Source organism: Gordionus sp. m RMFG-2023, chromosome 5 (genome assembly GCF_954871325.1).
Source record: "Gordionus sp. m RMFG-2023 chromosome 5, tfGorSpeb1-WG-v2, whole genome shotgun sequence".
NCBI classification, from domain to species: Eukaryota; Metazoa; Nematomorpha; class Gordioida; order Chordodea; family Parachordodidae; genus Gordionus; species Gordionus sp. m RMFG-2023.
This window is the reverse complement of record NC_088779.1, coordinates 5,178,997-5,195,495: the sequence shown is the minus strand read 5'-3', so window position 1 is coordinate 5,195,495 and position 16,499 is coordinate 5,178,997. Positions and strand designations below refer to the sequence as shown.

Genomic DNA, 16,499 nt, shown 5'->3' with positions numbered 1-16,499 from the left:
GTTTGCCTTTCTTATCACGTTTTTGCGAGTATACTATCAAGTTCCAATTCAGAATTAGACTCGTCGCTAAAAACAATTTTTGACCATTCGTTAAAGGTCTCATCTTTACATTCCTTTGCGAAATTGTATCGTTTCTTCTTTTGGTTAATTAATAGAGGAATTTTCTTAGACTTTCAAAAAAAAACCTTTAGAGATCCAAAATAAATTTTATTCATCCTTGGAATTTTGAAACTAACTTAAAATTACCATGTAAAAATTATTTGAGTCAAAATATAACTATATTTAAAAAAAAACTAAAGATTTGTAAAAGAGACAAGATGCAAAACAGCGTTATTTAATTTGGGATATATTATTATGAAAATTTAGTTTATGTATCGTTTTTTTTGGTAAAAAATTATTATACTTGTTTTTTTTGGCTAATTAATAATAAGTCGACAAATTAAATATTTTGCAATTTTCATGCATATAAGATCTTTCGAAATTATATCACAAAGGTAACGTTGTTAAACAACTCGATTTGAGACGATTTTTAAAAACGGCTAAAATCAATATTTTATCCGAAAAAATATTACGCAATTAGCCTTTGGTTGCTTTCTTTTTTGGCCTATTGAAATTTCGTTTTATTAGTGTTGTTAAGTCTTAAAGATTTAATATATTTTATAAAAATTTTGGACACGAGCTAGAATCCGTCATTCAGTGTCGGTGATTGGAACAAATTTTATTAACTTAGGATATATCATTTTGAAATTGTTGAAAATCAATCCATGTTTTCAAAGTTCTTCAGTGTATAAATGCTTCCTAATTAAATGGAATAATATGGTCAAAGATGTGTAGTGGTACTCTATGAAACTGAATAATATCAAAAATTAAAATTTTTTGTTAGTTAAATTTTAATGTCGAAAAGACGGAGATCGATAATAAACACAAAGAAAATGTAGATAATGGAGAAATCTCCCTTTCATGAAATTTGGTGCCTTTGATAACACATTCAAAAATTCACTTATCGTATTTCTTATTTCCTTTTTTTCGATTTTTAATAAATATAGAAAAATATTATTCAGCTAATCATTAATTTATATGATATGATCAAATTAAAAGCAACAAACACTCCAATATCAAAATATTTTTTGAGGTAATAAGTAAACTTAAGACCTCCAATAAAATTTATGGAGAAATAAATAATTTTTATTACCTCCCCCCCCTTCCCTCATCCCATCCCTCTTTATCAAAATCCTAGCTACGTTTATAATTGGATTGCACCTTGGGAATGCAATTTCCTGGATCTGATGACTATTTCCTGAAGATATAAGCGAGACTTATCTACTTAGAAATTAGAATTATAATTATAAGAAATTACATTTTATTACTTTTTATATAATTTATTTTTTGATACAACATTATAAACAAAATATTAATGTTATAAAAAATATTACAATACAAAAGTCTATAAACCCAAATTATTTTGAAACTTTTAAAAATATCAATTGATATTTGACGATTTTGTGTTATTTAGAATGACCGCCCAATCTGGGAATTTATTTACTTTAAAAATGAGTATACCGTAACTATTGATGGACAAATAGGTCACAACCATACATATCAAGTGCACCATTATTCCCGGTTTTACCTAAATGGTTACAATATTTTTGTAAATATGTAAAATAAATGGAAATATATAAAAGGTAATATTAGTAATTTCTAACAAAATACTAGGTTGTGTTATTATTTGAAATATTATATATCGCCAACCTTACACAATTTTTATTTCCCTATATTGTTAGTATAACTATACCATTAAAAACTTTAAGGATTAATGTGTTTCATTAAAATCATTTCAAGTTATTAATAACATATAATATAAACATTGAATGTTTTATTTTTTTAAATCTAAGAATTTTTTAATAACGTATGTAAGTTTTTTTCCCACAAAATGCAATAATTTTGACAAATTTAAAGATAATATGTAGTTGATATTTAATTAAATAGCAAACGTAAAACTGAATGGTCATTTAGCTCAAAGCCTAGGTTTTTAGAAGAAACTGCTTCTAAATATTGATGATCTGAAACGATTTCAAAGCACAAAAGAGTAATGGTCAATGAAATGCAAGTTATTGCAAAGATAAAACGGTCCCTGTAATCAGGAGGGCATTCCAATCTTTCTGCTTGGAAATAGGATGAGTAGTGACAGGTTCATTTCAGTTACGCTACAAGAAGATAGCCACATCTAGTAAATAGTTTCTTACAAACGAATAAGAGGCAAAGATAGCTGTTCACGAAAACCTAGAAAAGATGAATCCGCAAATCGATAAAGCCATTGGAGACCGAATTCCAATTCCTCCATTGGGAGTGGGTAAAGGAGTTTGAAGCCATGAGAAGTCATTAAAACCAAGATTGTTAATTTTTTCCATTATTTCTGTTATTCTTAATTCGTAAATATTGAGATCTTCGGGAAATTGAAAATAGCAGTGGATCTCACGCCATAAATAATTTTAGGGAAAAAGTTTTTAATTAGGAAATACGCCGTGTGATCAATAGGGGAATATAATAGTTTCTCAAAGTTTTTGAGGCTAGTTAAGATTTTTTTTAAAAATTACTGGATTGCTCCTGCAACACCGATAGACTTGTATAATATTCATAAAACTATAATTATTTTCAACGTCCGATTGAAAGGGAGGAATTCGGTTTTGTTTGTGTTTAACCTAAGACTATTAGAGAACCAAATTATGTAGCAAGCCTTAGCGATCTCTACAGGTGAACTACTTATTATACCGTTATCGATGTACCAAGTATGGGGATAGAGCTTGTAGATGCTTTTAATTTTTCCTATTACAATAAGACCTTAACAATATAAAAGTTAACCTAGAGGGTCCCCTTGTTTAATGTCTTCTGCACATGAGATAATTTGGTCCTCATATTGAAGAAGGGAAGAATTTTTGTAATTAGTTACCTGATGAACTCCGTGAGAAAGTGTTTTCTGTTGAGAGTTTCGTTAAATTTTTAATTAAATGTGCATTCAAATTATTATTTTAGAAATAAGTTCGAACGGCATGAATTGCTACACCTTAACCACTTTTAATACCAACACCTAGATGGGTGCGTGCAGGAAGACTACAGACAACACCTACATGCAGAGTTAAAATTATTTTGGCGGTAAGTCATCGTAAGACTGTACCTATGCGATTGATCTTATGTCTTCATTGATTCAATGAAGGCAATAAATGAACCAGATAAAATTGGGAGAATAATTGGCCGAATATTATCAGATGTTTTATTGCATAGTAAAGTTAGGGAATCGTGCAAATAAGTTATTGCAAAAATATAAGTCGTATACCTTCAAAACCATGGGCAAGAATCTTTTGGAATGAAAGGATTACCTATGATACTTCAAAGGGTATTGTGGAACTAACATGTTTGTTTTTCAAGGAGTTTTTGTAATGTGGTTTTGTCAAATGGAGCAACAGTTAGGGTTGAAAAAGCTAAATTTTTTATATTTAAATTATTAATTTTCTTACTAATATTTTACCATTTACAGGGTTTAAAGATTTCTGTCTTAATATGGAAATGTTGATTTATATCGACCATTAATTTATCAAGCAAGTTAATAATAGAATCTTTTACTTGTTGTGTAAAGCAAGTTTGATATTAAGATCAGGAGTTTTAAAAGCCCTGTGATCAAAGAGAAGATAATTTTTCCTCCTGAGAGTTGATTTTCGATGCTAACAAGAGTGCACCTTTAAGAATGCGAGAAATAGTTGATGGTGCCGGTCTCTTTAAAAATATTTAAACAAAAGTGCTTTGTCTAAGTAATATTGCTATGAAGAGCGATAGCGATTTGTTATTAAATTAAAATCGTCAGGAGAGTTTGACAGTGGAGGGAAGTAATAGATAATCGATTAGTCTTTATGAATTTGTGGCAATCTGAGCAGTTAAAAGTCAAGAAATAGATGGTGTGTTTAAATGATTGTAGATTAATATTATTTGTTGATAAACAAATATTTTAAACTATATTTCGCAGTATATTATTTTAATTTTATGTGCAATTTGGTTAATAAAAGATTTGAAATGAATCTAAATTATATACCATACCATGTCAAAAAAATTTAATTTTCCAGCCGAATAGAGAATCGCATTAGGTGCAGTTCCAATGGGTAGTATGAAGCAGTAAGAGGCGGCCAAGATAACGGGGAACATAAAATACAAGGGGTTTACTTTGTTACTTAACGCCTATACATCCACATGAAAAATAAAATATGTAATTATAATGATAGTGTTAATAAATGTAATTTCTTTAAATTTCATTAAATTTAGAAAACCTACTAGTTCGAACTATATATTTCCTTTAATAAGTAAATAATTAGTTCACTATTTGCTTAAATATGATAAACAACACAGAGTCAGTTACATAAACTACTAATTACGTGTGATGCATAGTAAATCAATATAATTCACTTAAAGATCACTTAAGATCATTTACTTACATATGCATTTATAAAAATATTAAAAATTAGATTGTCAATAAAGAAATTAATCATTTGCAATTTTTATATTAACATTTATAAATGATAATTTTTTTTAAGATTTCACTTAAACCTTGCAAAGTCTAGCAACGATGTAAACGGCAAAAAAAGCCATTTGATTACTTCAAATCACATAGTTAACACTTATGCTCTCCGACATACGGATACCCTCGGGCCTTATATATATAACATATGTATTTATCTTATAAGCTAGTCATAAATAAAACATATCATTATTAGTAATCTATTGAAAAAACCACATTATATCCAAATTATTTGAACGTTTGTGTTATATTTACTATATCCGAGATTATTTGCATCATTATACTAGCTGTGGCGATATTGCTGAGCAATTCAGTCATTAAGCAGGTTAAAGCATAAAATATGAGAACGATAAGTTGCTTCGGTAAATTGCGAAATAGGCCAAAATAATTCACGAACAATTTTGAAAGCCCAGAACTCTAACAAAACAACAAAATTATTTGTTGCTATTAATTGCTGTAAATTTTATCGAGATTCAGACTAAATTTAGCCTATTAATTTAATTTAAAATTATGTATATAAAATGTTAAAATAAAAGAACCTCAAATCCGGCAACCAGAGCCAATCCACCCCCTATAAACAAATTGATATCCCACATCAAGTCACGATAAATGTCTCTCCATATTAACAAAGGCAGGTAATCAGGGATGTCTCCTTGGGGATTATAATAAATGTGTTACATTTTTTTAGATTTTAATACATCTTTTTTCATTGTACTAATATATAACGCCTTAATTTATTATTTTAATTCAGCTATTCATATTTTAATAATATTTTTCTGACTTTAAAAAATCTTTAACAAAAGTTCTCTAATTTAACTTGTCTCTCATAAACTCGAATAAAACTATTTATAAAATAAAATATTAAAGTAGTATTATATTATTTTACCATTGTCATCTTTGATAAGAAGCACGGACCTAATATCCGTTGGTAATATGAAGAGTAGAAAAGCAATCAATAGCGCGGGTGTCGCGTCAGAGATATAGCTTTAAACATTTTTATAGTATTTGAAAGATTTTTTTTTATTTTATTGGAAAATAAGAAAAAACCTTTTTTCAAAGTATACTTGCCACCCAGGAACAAAATTAGGATTTTTGAAAATCCACAAAACGACTAGCGTGACAAATAAGCATAGAATTGTGATTTCATTTTGTCTTTAAATGTATAAACAAAATGAATGTGAATATAAAAATGATTATGTATGTATTTTAGGTTGTGTCCAAAATCTATTTTAAAAAATTTATAAAAGTTTTGAAACTTTCATAATAGTAATTTTTAAAATATTTAGAATTATATTTTGGACATGTTGTAATTTTCTAAACACTTATTTATTCTTTTTCGATAAAGTTTTTCCAATGCAACTGGCTTATAAAACATGCTTTTCCTTCCACAACGGAACCCACCGGATTATTTCCTGAAAATAGAAGACTCGATGAAATCAATAGATTACCTTGGAAAGATGAAAAATTACACATTCCTGTCTTGGGATTTTACTTGCATCGATCCATTGGATCTATTTGAACAAAGATTTAGTAGCTATAGAAGAATTAAAATGTGACAATATACATGAACATAAGACTAACAACACTTTGTTTCGGTCATCATTCGCTTCTCTTATCAAGCTCAAGATCTAATAAAAAAACTAGGTACCAATTTTGGTCAGAGTAAAAGTAGGGTTGTATCTTTGTCAAAAACTTGTAATCTTGGTCATCAATTCAAATTTTCATCGTCTTAACTCATTTCCCTCTTGATTCTTTTTTCTTATGATCTCTCCCCTTATTTCCTCTTTATAAATAATAAATTATATTTATTTTATTTATTTATCGTAATTTTACACTTTCTATATTTCATTTTAATTTGTCGTGTTGACATTTTCAAATATCGATCTAAGTACGTTTAACAACATTACTTAGTCTTATTTATGCCATCTAGATTTATATAATTTAATTTATCTTGGTTAAATGGGTTAGATCTTTTAACGAAAAATCATATTTCTATAATTCAAATATAAATTCTCGCTGACTTAAAAAATTCTCAACGAAAATTAAATGAAATATTTAATAAATTTTTTATATAATATTGTATTTATTAATTTTATATTATATGATAAATTGTTATAAAAAGCTTGTTTTTTAAATTATTTTAAAATCAATATTTTGCACACACTGCTATATTATATGAGAATTTTATAAGCTAAGGCAAGATCCTCTTATAGCAAATCTAAAAAAAATAATTACATTATTTACACTTCATATTAATTCACTAATAAATAAAAGTTTAACAGATGAAACCCATAACCCGCCATAATTCCATCTATAGGGGGGTTTGGGGAAGGGGCGAAGCCCCTCATAAATCTTCCCATAAGGAAATCCTGGATCTATGATTTACATAGCTTTATCATATTTAAAATTTTATATTATTATTAGAAATATAGTTCAATATTTAGTGTTGTTATGAAGATTTTGGTCATAGATGGCCCATTGGTTTGAACAACTATTAGAGAAATCTCGAGGTTTAGGCAATATTTTTCTGTCTAAAGTATTGATTCAGACATTTTTTAGCTCAAATCGAGCCGTTTAAATATGATTACATATATTGTTTCAAAAAAAATATTTTTTATATGGTTCAATTCAAGAAGAATAGTTATTTTTTTAACATCTGATACCACTAATCTAATTATAAATTTATAATATACTTCATTTTTCCTAATTTGTTTAGTTGTTCTTTTATAAACAATCTCGGATCTTCCTTGTAATTTTTGCTTCCCATTTGACTAAAAGTTTCCCTATATTACCAAATACAATTATATTATATAAAAGCGTTATTCTTATTATTATAGATTATTTAGAATGTGTTACCAAATAGGGTTAAAAAAATGGGTGGATAGGTAGACAAGTTTATTTTATAGAAATATTCAATGTGAGATGTGATTAAAAACATGAGTAAATGCTTTTGTGGTTTTTATAAATTAAAATATCTCCGTGTCATTAAATTTTTTTTTACCTAATTCCAAAGAAGTAAAAGCATAATTGCATCCACGTTAAAATTATGACGATAACTGCACCCGGAAAGACATATAGAATCCAAGTCATGAAACTGATTTCAGCTTTAGATGAAAAATAACTAAAAGTTAAAAAATAGAAGGTTTATTATTGTGAAAAATCATACACAGCTTGAATTAATTTGCAAAATTATTATTATAAACGTTGTAGACTGTCATTACGAAGGAATGAACTTGCCCTCTCAATTTTTTTTTACTGAATTTCACAAATATTTTTCTTGAAATTGAAGTCGATTTTCTGAAATTTTCATACATTTTTTTGAGCATTTTATTTTTCTAATCTGAGCGTTTTAGATTTATACCTGATCAAATAGTATTTATTTTTTTCTGGACACTTTAAGTTTTTATCTGAGTATTAAGAAAAAAATATGAGCAATTAGTAATTTTTTTTCCTGAGCTATATTTATTTTGAGGATTTGGGAATCTTTTTTCCTAGAATTTCAGTTTTAATTTTTGAGCGATTTAATAGGAGCCTAAATACAGTTACCCAGGGGCAGGTATTTTCCTATCAAATAATTTTTAAATGAAATTTGAAAATTAAACTATAAATTTATTTTTATAAGATACTTAAATAGTTCTAAAAATGTTAAAAAAATATTCTCATGAAAATTTTTAAATACTGGATGAACTGTGGTCCATTAAACATATTTTACAATGTCATTGATTTACTTTACATTAACAATTTTTATATAAATTTTTTTTGATAAATACAAAAAATAAAGAGATGCTATAACATGCACTGGGGAAAGGGTAAAAGGTACTCCGGGTGTTTTTTTTATTAATTACTTAATTTTTATTTTTTATTTTATAAGAAACTAAACTATTTTTTTCTTAAAATATTAATTTCTAACATAAAGATGTATATGTGGATAATATTACCCCCGGTCTCTCCTACTTAAATTAAGTTTATCATTTCAAATTGGGTAGTTTTTTATTACATATCAAATTGTTAGATTTGAAACCAAATTCATATTCTAAACTGCTTATTTATAAATTCTATTGTAAAAAATGAAGAAAGCATTACAAAATGAGATTTTTTGTTTTTAAAAAATAGGATCACCCCCACCCACCACATTTTATAACAACTGATATATTTTAAATGTCACTTTAAATGTTTAAAATTAAATTTTTATATTAGAAAAAAGCTTGGTAAAACACGCGTACAAATTAGCGCGAATTCGAGGCGAATTGTACAAAATATAATATAATCTTGCATTCAATTTCGTACACTTCCGCTAATTGCGCTAACTGTGAATGCAGGATAAGGCTATAAGAGCGTTTGGGCGTTAGAGTGCATAATGTTAGAAGATATTAAGCAAAAATAAACACGTTGCAAAAATAGTCTTCCCACGAATTTATATATTTTAAGCGTTTGTATAAGTTAAAAAAAAATTTTTTTGCAATAATTCTGAATAATTTCCTTATTTAATAGGTATATATATATATATTTATAAGATATAACTTATTTTCCTATATAATTAGAATTTTATATAAAATAATTACCAGTCATATTATGTAAGCCTCCCGATTTGGCTGATAGATGTCTAAACCTTTCTTCCTCCATCTATGAACAAAATCTCCAGGGTTACATAATATTATTTAGGTTATGAACTTAATCGGGCCGCTTAAAAATAGACCCGAATTGAGTTACAACACTAATAACTACCAAACGCTCAGATTTATCAAATGAGATAAACGCGTGAGAATGGCCTTACCATTATATATTTTATACATATATACGTATGATATTTACAGATTTAAGCTTCCGTTCATTATCAAATTAGTAGGGGAACCAATGAGGGATACCGTTCCACCTATATTAACAGCATAAGTGATTCCTATAAATATGCATTTGTGAAGGTTTCGCAATTGGTCTTCATCGTGCCTATAAAAATTAACATTATAAAAAAATATCTTACACCTGAGTTAAATTTTTTTTATGGTTAAGAATTCTTTTCTTCTTTTCATTTTTTTTTTACTTTGACAAGATGGGAGGATCATTTAAATCTTCATTTTCTTTGAAACCATTGATAATAACTACCTCTTGTCCTATCATATCAAATACAAGTTTACAATTAAAACAAGTTAAAATAATAAGAGATAAGGAACTAATTACTCAAAAAAGTGCTAAGGCCTCTATTTATGCAATACGATGCTTAGATTGTCCTTTCTATAGTAAAGTGATCAAACGGTAAAACAATTATATAATTATTATTTATATCTTAGAAACAAAATATTAGATATTAATTGGTTTGTTAATTATAAGACAACAGGTCAATTTTAGAAATTAATCATATATTAACTAACATTATAAATTATACTTATAGTTTTATTGTACAAATAATGATGTTTATTTATTCATTAAAGGTATTAGATTTATTAAAAATTATGAAAGGCTAGTCCCAATGTAATATTTACATTTATAGAACCTGATTGACGCATACAGACAGGTAGCCAGCGGAAGGGAAACAATATTTCACCCCTCCGAAGCCAAAAATCCAGAGAATTAATATAACTGCACATATTTTAAATCAGAGTAGTAGAATTATCTTCTTCTCATTATCATCATGTTAACCCAAAACTAGTTGGGGTCTTTAAAACGCATCCCATTCCTGCACATGACTCCGCTTTGGGCAATATCAACGACAATTTTCCTATTCAACATGTACTTGAGTATTTAAGGAATCCAAGCTAGTTGGTTGCCTTTACATTGACCCTCAACTTCAAGATTTAGAAATTGCCAATTTTAGCTGAGTCAGTCTTTAGCACATGTCCATACTATCTAAGTTCTCTTTCTTGGGCACCTTTATCCCATTCCCAGTGTTGCTAAAACTTATTTAGCCGTTTTAAAAAAAGCATTATCTTATCTTCGAAACCAAACTCTTTGGCCAAATTTTTTTAAAATCTTGAGGCTTGTAGGTAATATTTTCTTGATTAAAATAATAATTAATCAGATTTTAAAAAATTGGGTACAATTAAGGTATTAATGATTGCTGATATTTAGACTTTTATAAATTTACCAATTCTAGATGTTCAATAATAACTCCAAAATAAATTTTATAAAAAAATATTAAAAAACAGCCCCCCCCCCCCACCCTTTACCGCTAAGTAAATTCATGGCTACATGCCTGTACGCATATATCAATATTATTATTATATTGTGTGTACAATAATAATAATTTTATTACAAAATATTGCTTTATAAATCTTAAAATATTTTATCATCAAATTTTTTAAGGGTTTTTGATGTGTGTATATTAGAGATCTGCAAAGTTAGGCCCGGCCCGAGTCCAGCCCGCCTAATTCTATTTAAAATAATCGGGTTCGGGCCGGGCCTAATATTTTTGAAAAAATTTTGGTGAAAATTTTATTAGATATAATCTAAATTTATCACTTTTATATTGAGTTTTTTATGTAAAATAAAAAATTTTGATTTAATTTATCGAAACGAAACGCTATATAACATATGTATTTTAAGTAATTATAAAAATTAATTTCTATATTTAAATAAATTCGGGCCTGGCCGGGCCAGTAAATTTTTTTATAATAAATTTCGGTTCGGGCCGGGCCGGCAAAACTATTTTAAAAAAATTTCGGGCCGGGCTTGAAAAATTAGGCCCAATGCAGATCACTAGTGTATATTATATAAACTTGTTTACATGGTACGCAAAAGTAGGAATATATTATTAGATTTCGGTAAATATAAAATTAAATCACTATAAAAATCATTGCATCTTAGAAAATAAACCCTTCTTCCCCACGCCCAAGCAATGATAATTCAATTCAGTGATCAAATTTAGTAGTATATGATTAATTTAATGGATAAATCAAAACCGTTTTCTATTTCCTTTTGAAATCCGTGTTTTGAAGAAATCGTAGTGACTTTAGTTATGACCGAAACTTTTTTGAATTTATGATATTCCTCCATTACCCCAATGGCTACTGGCGCCATTAAAATTGCGGTGGAGGCATTGTTTATCCAAATAGATACGAAAAATGTGGACATTATGAATCCCGAGGCCATCCTTTAAATCGAAAATGAATATAAATTTAAAGAATGTATCAGGAGCGATATTAAAATTTTGACAAAATTAGCCATTCTTTTGAGTTATTACAAATTAAACTTAGTTATATTATATGATTAATTTTTGTAGTACTCTTAGTAAATTAACTTGCACCTAAATTCTTAGTAAATTTTATTCGGCAAGCGCCTGTAAATATTAACCCATTTTTAGCCATTATCTAACTGTACTATTTCCCTAATTCTTACCAATGATAGCTTAGTTATATTGATTTTGATACGCAGGCGCGTTCGCAGGAATTTTCTATGGGGAAAGGCGGAGGGGATAATTAAAAATTTTTTTCTAGGAGTTATAAAAAAAATATATTAAGTTTAAAAAATTTATTCGGGACTAGTGAAATCAAATATGAATAAGTCTCGAAAAAAGAACTTTGTGAAGAAAAAAATTCTTTTAAGCATTTAAAATTTGATATATAAATTTAAACTATAATTTTGAAAAATCTAAATGTAGGAAATATAGTTTAATCAATGACATATATATATGTCATTGAGTTTAATGCACCAAAATATTCTTAAGAATTATTGCATGTATATAAACTTACAAAGTATGATCATTAAAGTGTTTTAAAAAAATGGAGAATCATGTAATTAAATAAGCATATTATAAATTTATAAAGTAAAATCCAATTTTTTTAAGGATTGAGCTAATTTTTCAATGATTTCATCAGCACTTTGTGAACTCTCTAAGTGTATCAAAAAGGGTTAACCCATTTAATCTAAGAGGTAGTACTACTCTGGTATGTTTTAAACCTTCTCAAAGAAAAAATATATTCTTTTATTGGTAGAAGTAATAAATGGGTGAAGTTTCCAAAATATATAATAATATTGATACATTGGGAAAATGGTCTAAAATGTGTTAAATTATGCAAAGCATCTATAACATTTTTTGAAACATTATCATCATCATGGTTAACTTTTTATGCCATAGTTTGTATTCGGCAAGGAGTTTTGGATATTATTCTGCTTGATACATTTTGTCTCTTGTGAAATCTAAACATCTTATAGATACTAAATTTTTTACCTAATGTAATCAAAATAAATAAAATTATATCTAAGCAATTTGATATCAATGGTAGAGAACATGAATAAGAGAAATTGCCAAGTTCGTTAAGCAGCACACTGCACATATGTAACCGTTGGAAATTTATTTTGTAAAGCCCTGAAGTCCATTGAATTATCCATTCATTGAATAGGCTGCTCCATCATACCCTTGTCAAGAATGACTGGTTTTATAATTTTCATCAATAATGGTAAAATATAAGGTCCCTATATCCATTCTTTAAATAAATTGTAAACCTGAAATTTAAATTTTTTAAAAATAATTTATCTAACTAAGTGAAAAAAAAATTTATTTGGTGGGAAATTTTAAAATGGTAGACAAATATAATGCCAAGAAATTGAAATAGATATTAATTCTTTGAATAAATTAGTAGCGTATTATGATTGTAGCGAATGGGACAAATAATTGTAGATTGAAATGCATAGATATGAGATAGGAAAGTTTATAAATTAAATATATCGTATAATAAGCAAACAACAGTAGTTTTAAATAATATTTTAACCGGGGTATAAATTTTTAGGTTTGAGGAAAGGGGGGGGGGTTATTTTTCTTCTGACCTTCCCCGGTGCGTACGCACCTGATGATATAGGTTGTTGTTTAAATTTTATTTTATACCAGATAGGTTTAGAGCCTGAACGCATTAACAAATTCAGGGCTATTCTTTTATGCAAGTTGGCCGATTCGATACCTTTCGCTAATATGACAGATGCGAAGAATAATAGAATAGGATCCTGGTGATAGAAAAGAAATGTTATTATTCGCAGATTTACTTTGATAAAAGTTAAATTTTAATTCAATAAATTAATATTAAAACTTTTTAAAAGCCGATCAATTTATGTCCTTCAGGACAAATTATCAAGCCCGGCTAGGATTTTCAACTATTTTCGAGTCAGGCTTAGTGGTTTCTATAATTTTAATTAATTTTAGTTGCATATTATAATTGGTGTTTTTAAACGAAATCGAAAATATGAAAAGTGAATGAATATTAAAATCATTCTAATTTTTCATATGAATATTACGAGGTATAATTCTAAGTTTCTTAAAATTTAATTTTTAGCTCGGCTAGGGTTATATCCGCCCTCCCCTATTTATTCTTATAATTTTTTCTTTATAATACATAACAAAAGTCAGTATTGAAAATTAACAATTAAGAAATAATTTATAATTTCAAAGATTGGTTAGTGGACTAAGATCAAATGAAAATAGAAGATATTTTTTTCAAATAATGATTTATTGTGATAATTGTTACCTTAAAGTACATCGATGATACATCTTTAACCGTCAATACACCTAACATGGGAAATAACAAAGCTGGGATTAGAGATGAAAGGGCTATCGGAAGAGCTCCGGTTATTAGGAATGATAAGGTAACCAGACAGACAAAGACAGATTTTATTTCCTGGTTCAAAAAAAGTGTTTAATTTTTTTTTTAAAATCAAATTCTTAAACAATTAATCTGGAACTATATTGCAATATAAGACATAATACTTTCCTATACCACACCTACAAATACAAATCAAATAATTGGATATTCGATTCAAAATTCATATTCGTACGAATCAAATAATTTAGCATCAATATTCGTATATAAATAATAATAAAAATATTCGATTCAAAAATTTAATCTTTGCCTTCCAAATAGTGTAAAAAATAATACTTTCTTGATAAAAGATGAATAAATTTTATTAAGTTAGTGGATTAGCCGGCATAATATGATGTAATCCTCGAGATTCGGCAAATAGAAATCCAAACCTTTCTGACATCTATGATCAAAATCTCCAGGCTTACATAATACTATTTTGGTTAATAATCTTAATCAGGCTATTTTTAAAAATCGACTTAAATCAACACTATATTGAGTTGAAAAAAATAGTGATAAAACAGTGTATTTAAGAATTTGTATAGAAAAAGAAATATGCTGAGAAATAAATTTACTCAAAAATATTAATTATGCAAATTATGGAATAAATTCGATATAAAGGCTTTATCCAAATTTCGAAACCATTATAAATCAATTGTTATACGGCTGATTAAGTTTATCACGTTTTGCAATAAAAATAGTGTAACCTTATATGAATATTTTTATTTTAAATATTTATTAATTAAGTGACAAATACTTCCGACTGATATATATATATAATGTATGTATATGAACCTAATAAATTTAACATATTTGACAAATTATTTTTTATTTATTGACTCAGAATTAACATTTTTATATATTTAAAAAAAAATTACAAATAAAGAAGCGCTACGATAAACGCGAAAGGATAATATATTCTCCGGGTGTTCTTCATAATTCTTAAATTTTTTTAAAATTTCATATTTATTACTCCAGTCCCCTCCTTCTATATGTGTTGTTAGTTAAAGGAACCAAATCTGATTTTTCTTTTATACTTGTAATGTTTCATACTGGAGCCAGGGCAATTAAATCATCTTCTTCTGATGAATAAGTTCTACTATTGACATATTATTCTCATACTTGATTGATTAAGAATTCAACAATAAAAACATATCATAAATAAAATAAAAATGAAAAACTTTGGTGGCTGATCTGTATTAAAAATCTCGGTTTAAATTATTTAATAAAATTTAAAAAAAATAAATAATTTTAATAATAAAAATTTTTTTTATAATGATTAAATTTAAAAGAAACGAGTTACTTTTTGAGTTACAGTTACTCAAAAAAAAGAAAACGCGTTTCAAGTTACATTTTGAAACAAGTAACAAATGGCGTTCCTTTTTCTCAAATATGTAACTCCGTTAGTAACGATGTTAGTGTTACTTTCATCGACATCATTTTACAGTACTAAAATAATGGAGAATTTATTTCTGTGGAATTTTTTTTTCCGAGAAATTGTCAGGGATATTTTTCCCGGTGGAATTTTTTTACGGGGAATTATTTATGGGATATTTTGTTTTTCTTGGTTTTTTTTCATAATTATTTTCGGCTTACCTTAACAACATGTTAGATATATTTAAATGAATAAAGAATTGCATGGAAAAAAATATATATAGAAATAGAAATTCACTACATATATAGGAATAGGATTATAGAGAATATTTGATTTAAAGCAACCCAAATTTATGTCCACGCCGAATTTAAATTACAAAACGAGGTTATATACTTTCAAAGTTTTTTAAAAATAATGTTATAAAAAACAAACTTGCAAAATTAAATGTGAAGGCTATTCTTTAAAAAAAAGAAAAAAAAGAAGGTATACCTTAGTTTTGTAAAATATAATTAAGGGTGAGAATATTAAGGGTATAAGAATAGAGATGTAGAAATTTTTAATCTTCGTTAAGCGTTTCAGGGCATTTTTCAGTAAATGAATGATGGAATATTCACTTTTGGATTCAATTCTTTGCTGGATCATGATAAGTAATATATTTTATTTTATAACTTGTTAAAATATTTTAGTTAATATAGAAATCTGAATTATTTCTTTTTTTAAGAGTAGAAGAAAAAAAAATTAAGCAAATTTATTTAATGAATTTATTTAATTAATAATATTATTATAGTTTGTTAAAAATTTATTTAAAAAAAAATTAAGGAAATGCTAAGCTTTCTCCAACTTCTTGTAAAGATATTAATATAAAATAATTTTTATATTATGTAGGGAAAAAATGAGTATATATCATATATATGCCAAATATATGTTTAAAAATTTTTATTTTATTTTTCTGAAAAAAGATTAATATGATTTTTGTTTGGCCATGAAAAGATAATCTATTTGA

General features: G+C 26.9%; 1 protein-coding gene across 4 annotated transcripts; it reads right to left on the bottom strand.

Moving 5' to 3' along the window:
• Positions 1-1,432: 1,432 nt before the first annotated feature.
• Positions 1,433-16,193, bottom strand: LOC135930446 (Na(+)/citrate cotransporter-like). 4 transcript variants are annotated; one of them, XM_065467241.1, is made up of 14 exons: positions 15,986-16,191; positions 14,011-14,160; positions 13,377-13,492; positions 11,455-11,645; positions 9,600-9,669; positions 9,374-9,505; positions 7,563-7,682; positions 7,255-7,344; positions 5,609-5,713; positions 5,448-5,545; positions 5,101-5,213; positions 4,817-4,978; positions 4,087-4,224; positions 1,433-1,627 (listed from the first exon to the last, which is right to left on the bottom strand). In XM_065467241.1, exons 1-14 carry the CDS (start codon positions 16,136-16,138, stop codon positions 1,481-1,483), a joined length of 1,785 nt encoding a protein of 594 aa, XP_065323313.1. In that variant the 5' UTR covers positions 16,139-16,191; the 3' UTR covers positions 1,433-1,480. The 4 variants fall into 4 exon arrangements, 3 of the variants coding, with proteins under 3 accessions (XP_065323313.1, XP_065323314.1, XP_065323315.1); XM_065467242.1 differs by lacking the exon at positions 1,433-1,627 and adding an exon at positions 3,576-3,768 and having other exon boundaries at positions 15,986-16,192; XM_065467243.1 differs by lacking the exon at positions 1,433-1,627 and adding an exon at positions 3,784-3,918 and having other exon boundaries at positions 15,986-16,192.
• Between the last annotated feature and the right edge of the window lie 306 nt (positions 16,194-16,499).